At 58.7% G+C, this 5595-nt stretch overlaps 1 protein-coding gene across 1 annotated transcript; it reads left to right on the top strand.

Annotated features, from left to right (window-relative positions):
* Positions 1–1965: 1965 nt before the first annotated feature.
* GSX1 (GS homeobox 1) lies at positions 1966–3218 on the top strand. Its single transcript, XM_045867520.1, has 2 exons — positions 1966–2377; positions 2839–3218. The coding sequence occupies exons 1-2, from the start codon at positions 1966–1968 to the stop codon at positions 3216–3218; spliced, it is 792 nt and encodes a 263-aa protein (XP_045723476.1).
* The last annotated feature ends 2377 nt before the right edge of the window (positions 3219–5595 follow it).

The raw sequence follows: 5595 nt of genomic DNA, 5'->3' as shown, positions 1-5595 counted from the left end.
TGGCCAGCCCAAATTACTCAGAGAGCAATTGGAACTGGCATTAAGCTGCGCTGTTGCACTCGGTTACTTTGCAAGCACCACCCTTGGGCGGGGAGCCTTGGAGAGGAGACTCTGGCGGGGGTTGGGGGGGTGGGGGGCAGCATCCATCTCCTGACCCCCATGCCAAACAATTAAGGAAGCATTGAGCCCTACTCCTCCTGCTAAACGACATGAGCTTCATCCAGGTTATTTTCCCCATTGCCCCTCTCGTTACAGAATCAGTTGTTTTCTCTCCAACAAATTCTCTTTGCTTTTTAATCAGTTATAATTGGTTGCTATTGTTACTGTAAAGATGTCACCAATGATGAAAAACCATATAAATGCTTCAATCTGGGGCAGTCTAACTGCCGAGCACAGATTCCCCCCTCCGAAAAGCTTCGCCCTTCATTTCTCACAATTCCATTCAGAGCTCAGAGCAGGTGACTGGAGCGATTTGGTTCCAATAAAATCGAAAGTAAACGTCTTCGGTGAAAAGTCAGGGGCTGTAAATTCGAAATATTTATGCTAATTTCCCATTGTATGGAAAAAGTTCCTGGGTGAAGCAGCTTTGAGCCCCGGGACTATTTAAAAGGCCGAAGCTGTGTACACAGAGCCAGGCATTTGAAGTTGTTTAACCATTGTGTGACCAGAAAGAAGAGAGCGACGAGGCAGGAGGAGGTCTTGGGGACAGGGGAGGTCGACCCGGTTGGGCGAAGGCACCAGAGGTTGGGAATACAACGGCCCTTCGCCCTGCTCCTGTGGGGCAAACTTCGGGAAGGCAATGGTTTCCAAGCGCAGCCGCGAGTCTTTTGACGTGTGCATGAGTGGAGAGAGCGCCGGAAAAGATCTGTGCCCCGCAGAGCACCTACATCGCCTCTTCTAAGTGAGGTGCTCTATCTTCGCGGTGTAGGCTTTCATTTCCCATTCCTTGTCTCTGTCAGTGACTCTCAGAGGCCGTTCTCCACTATACATCCACAGCCCAGTCATTTAAAGGAAAAGTCTGGCTGACTAGTATGTACCGAACAAAGGCTGGGCGTTAAGGGCAGCATCAAAGTTAAGACTTTTGGAGAAACTTAAAACAGCGCTGAAAGACAGCGTTGGGGCTAGTGGTGGATAAGGAATACTGAACTCCTTTCCCCTGTCCCCAGCAGCGCCTCCCCGCTGCAGGAGTTCGGGTCCTTCCACGCAGGAAGAGGGGAAAGGATTCCACAGGTGGAAATCCGAGACCGGCTATAGGGACACCTATGGAGTGCACAACGCAGACCTGAGCAAACAGAGTGGAGGAAGCATGATCTTGGGGAGTAGGGGTAGATGAGAGAAGGAAGGGGACGCGGACCCAGTGCGCACAGAGACGAGGTGTGCGCCCATGGGAATCTGTGGAAGCGAGGCAGCGGGGCTACAAAATCAATAAGATAAACCGGCCGATCGCCAATGCAAAGCCAAAGGGGAGTAAGGAATAAAGAGAAAGAAAAGAATATTAAATCGCAGGAGAATGAGAAAATAAACCCGCAAAAGGGAGAGGAGGGGGCGAGGGCGCCTGTTACGGCGTGGGTGGGGTTGACAAGAATAGAGTACATTATGCAGTTCATTTAGTTAACAAGTGAAATAATGAGGAAGCGTGCAGAGTGAATGCCAAGAGAAAAGGCACAAAAACCCTATTGAGAGGCCCCGGCCGCTCCTGGCGTAGCCCATCACATGGCAATAGTCCTATTTAAGCGGCGCTGCCGGCGCCTTTCAGCACCACTAGCGCTGGCCAGCACCTCGAGCTCTCCGCGCGGCGCCCGCGGCAGCAGCCGCCGCAGCTTCAGCCTCGGCCTCAGCGGCCCCTTTAGCCTCCCGCAAACAGGCAACAGCGCGGGGCCGCGGCCGGGGGAAGGGCGTGGAGAGCCCCGAAGTCCGCGGGGCGCAGGGAGACGGCTGGCGGCAGGGCGACCGCGCACCGGGGCCATGCCGCGCTCCTTCCTGGTGGACTCGCTGGTGCTGCGCGAGGCAGGCGAGAAGAAGGCCCCGGAGGGCAGCCCGCCGCCGCTCTTTCCCTACGCCGTGCCCCCGCCGCACGCGCTGCACGGCCTCTCGCCCGGCGCCTGCCACGCGCGCAAGGCCGGGCTGCTGTGCGTGTGCCCGCTTTGCGTCACCGCCTCGCAGCTGCACGGGCCCCCCGGGCCGCCCGCGCTGCCTCTGCTCAAGGCATCCTTCCCGCCCTTCGGCTCGCAGTACTGCCACGCGCCCCTAGGCCGCCAGCACTCGGCCGTGTCGCCCGGGGTCGCTCACGGCCCCGCTGCCGCCGCTGCCGCCGCCGCGCTCTACCAGACCTCCTATCCGCTGCCCGACCCCCGGCAGTTCCACTGCATCTCCGTGGGTAAGCCGAATCGCTGCGCCGTGGGACAGGGCATGGGTGACCTGATGAGAGTTGGCGAGCCAGGGATGAGGGGTGAGGGTCCCTGGGCGTCCTGGGGACGATGAAAGTCATGCTGGGGCCCTGAGGAGAATAGGGTGGTGTGCCGATGGAGGGCTGGGACAGGACCCAGGAGGGAGGGGGAGGGCAGGAGGTCCAGGTCTCGAAGGGGGAGCGCAGGAGCGAACGAGGACTGAGGTTCAGGGCTCTCCAGAAAGTAGTGCCAGGGTTGCGTGACTCTGGGAGTATCTGGGTCCCGCGGCTTAGCAAGGAGGCGCCCGCGGTAACGCTGCTGTGCGTTTCGTTTGGGGCAAAGAGGTAGGTGAAAGACCAAAGTCCCGGGATTCTACTGGTCACGTACGAGAGGATAGGGCCCACAGCGCAGGAGTCTGATCGCTCCCCTCTCTGCACCCCACCCCCTCCAGACAGCAGCTCCAACCAGCTGCCCAGCAGCAAGAGGATGCGCACCGCGTTCACCAGCACGCAGCTGCTAGAGCTGGAGCGCGAGTTCGCCTCTAACATGTACCTGTCCCGCCTGCGCCGCATTGAGATCGCCACCTACCTGAATCTGTCCGAGAAGCAGGTGAAGATCTGGTTCCAGAACCGCCGGGTGAAGCACAAGAAGGAGGGCAAAGGCAGCAACCACCGCGGCGGCGGCGGGAGCGCGGGCGGGGGCACTGGCGCACCGCAAAGCTGCAAATGCGCGTCGCTCTCCTCAGCCAAGTGCTCCGAGGATGACGACGAATTGCCCATGTCTCCGTCCTCTTCGGGGAAAGATGACCGGGATCTCACGGTCACTCCCTAGGCGCGCGCCTCCCCAGGTCGCCCACCCCAGGCCCTCCCTGCCGTCTCAAAGACAGGTCGTGGGACGAAGCACCGGTTCCCAGGCACCCGCTGCCAAACCGCGGCCACGCACGGGTTTGGCAAGGGTTTGCGGAGGTCCCGGGCCCTGGGCAGCGCCAAGAGCTTGGCAGAGACCTGACGCTGGTATTCCCACCCAGGGCCCGCAGCCGTCCAAAGCGAACTCCAAGCTGTGAATCCTGCAAGCGCTGGAGTCCTTCTCAGCGATGCAGCACAGCGGCCCTGGAGGGCATGCCGGCCGACCCTGCGCCTTGCTGGCCGCTGGCGCCTCCTCGCCTGACCTCTCTGGACTGGCTCAGGCTTTCTCGCGTCCTCTACTCCCCTCCACCCTGGGTCAAGCGGGGCCTCTTACCCCTCGGACGCCAGCTCGCCACCCCCCCCTTTTTTTTTACATCTTTCTCTCCGTCCCCACTTCTTCACTGCCGTCGTTTATCCACCCCGCCTCCCCCCCACCACAGACATACACACACATTTGCGAACTCTTGTTGTTATAGTTTTTCTTTTCCTTTCCGTCCCCTCCTCGAGGTTCAATGGGCCCATTTGTCCCTCAATCAGGCCTTGCTGTCCCTGCAGCTCCTCTCCCACGAGAGAAATCGTCGCCCGTGATATCCGTGTCGGGGAAACCGACTCACTTTGTTTCGGAGACGCTTTGCGTTTCCCTAAATGAGACTCTGGCTCTCCGCTCCCGGCGACCCCTCTCTTCCCCAGACCCCAGACCCCGACCCCGACCCGGTCTAGCTTGTCATTGTATGGTCTCTGTAATACCAGAAAATATTTATTTATTTATTTATGTACAAAATTTTAAATAAACTTTTTTTTTTCTTAGAAATCCACGTGGCTCTGGACCCCAGGCCTCCACTCAGGACTGGACAGGTGCCCACCTCAGTTGGGGCTTCCTGTGGGGGCAGGGCGGGGATGGGGTGGCAGGTCCGAGCTCCACGCTCTGTTCCGCTCCTCACCTTGCTGCTCCGCCAGCCCTTGTCCGCACCCTCCGCCCCGCGAGGACTCTGCCTTCTGTGCCCCACTTTACCCGTGCGCTCCCTAGTCTCTGCCGAGCTCCGGCCAGGTGCACGGGTGCCGGGGAGAGCGGAGAGCCGAGTCGGAAGGAAAGGAAGGAACGCTCCCCACGCGGTGCCTCAGGTCCAGACCCCTGCAGCGCCCCCTTCTCGCCGGGGATCCCGCCTCACCAGCAGCCCAGCGGGTTTGGTTGTCCCGACCGCCATCCCCATGAGCAGCGACTAACTCCCACCAGAGAGCCGGAGAACTCAGTCTTTTGCTGCGCTCTGACATGTTTGTTATTTTTTTTTATTTTTATTTTTTTTATCTATCGTATTTGTTAGGGATAAATTCCCAACAAGATGGTGCGGCCTTCTCTGGAACCGCCCCCTCGGCTTGCTTTGAGGCAAATTCTGTCAGACGGTGCTGCCAAGATTCCGAGGACCCGGAGCGATCTGGCGCCGCGGTCCCCTCCAGGGGCCCTGTGTAACAGGCGCCCGTGCCTCCGGGACCCATGTTCTCACCCATTCTTCTTACACCCCCACAGTCCACTATGACTTTAGAATCCACACCCCAGTCCTCCTTGGGGAGATATGCGGGGTTTTCACTCGTTCTGTGGACGAGGAGAAGGAAGTACTGGGGTTTCCGTCCAGGCGGAGAGCGCACAGCCGCGGAAGTGGGGTATTTCTGCTGCTCAGGAAATCGGATTTGGGTTCTCACGACCTGCAGAAGCCTCCCATTCCGCCTCCTGGAAACCTGGGCCACTTCTTTTCCTGCTAGACATCTCCCTGCCACCCCCCCCCCCCCAACACACACACACACACCGGGGTAGCCCCGGACTTCCAATGTCCAGGCAAAGCAAACATATGCCTCTTTCATGAAAGGCGCTCCAGTTAGGGTTGCTCAACACAGGCGGGGTTCATTTCTAAAATGGTCTTTTCCTTCAGTCGAGCTGAGCGGTAGGCGCTCTCTCCACCTCTCCTAGAATAAAGGCGGGTGCGATCTGGCTTCCCACCATAGGCCATTTCCGGTTCTTCCTGGAGCGAGACTCCTGGGCTTGCTGGAGACAGAGGAGAGTGGGTCTGACCCGCCTCTCTGCACCCTCCCCAGTCTCACCCGAGACCAGTCGTCCGACTCCCAGGAGGGGGGCATTGTACCAATACAAAGGAAGCCAAGGTGCTTTGAGGCATACTGGGAATCGAATCCCAACTAATGTTTTATTATCAATGATTCTGACGCTGAGTTTGTCGGCTGACACGCTGCTCTAAGAACCCTTGGGTGAGTGAAGTTTCGTATCCTTTAGCTACCTGCAACCCATCAGTCTG

The sequence above is a fragment of the Mirounga angustirostris genome, unplaced genomic scaffold (genome assembly GCF_029215605.1).
Source record: "Mirounga angustirostris isolate CCGP_5_RB_7025 unplaced genomic scaffold, mMirAng1.0.hap1 SCAF_3, whole genome shotgun sequence".
Taxonomy (NCBI): Eukaryota; Metazoa; Chordata; class Mammalia; order Carnivora; family Phocidae; genus Mirounga; species Mirounga angustirostris.
Note: the sequence above shows the minus strand (reverse complement) of the source record. Positions and strands in the feature narration are given on the sequence as shown.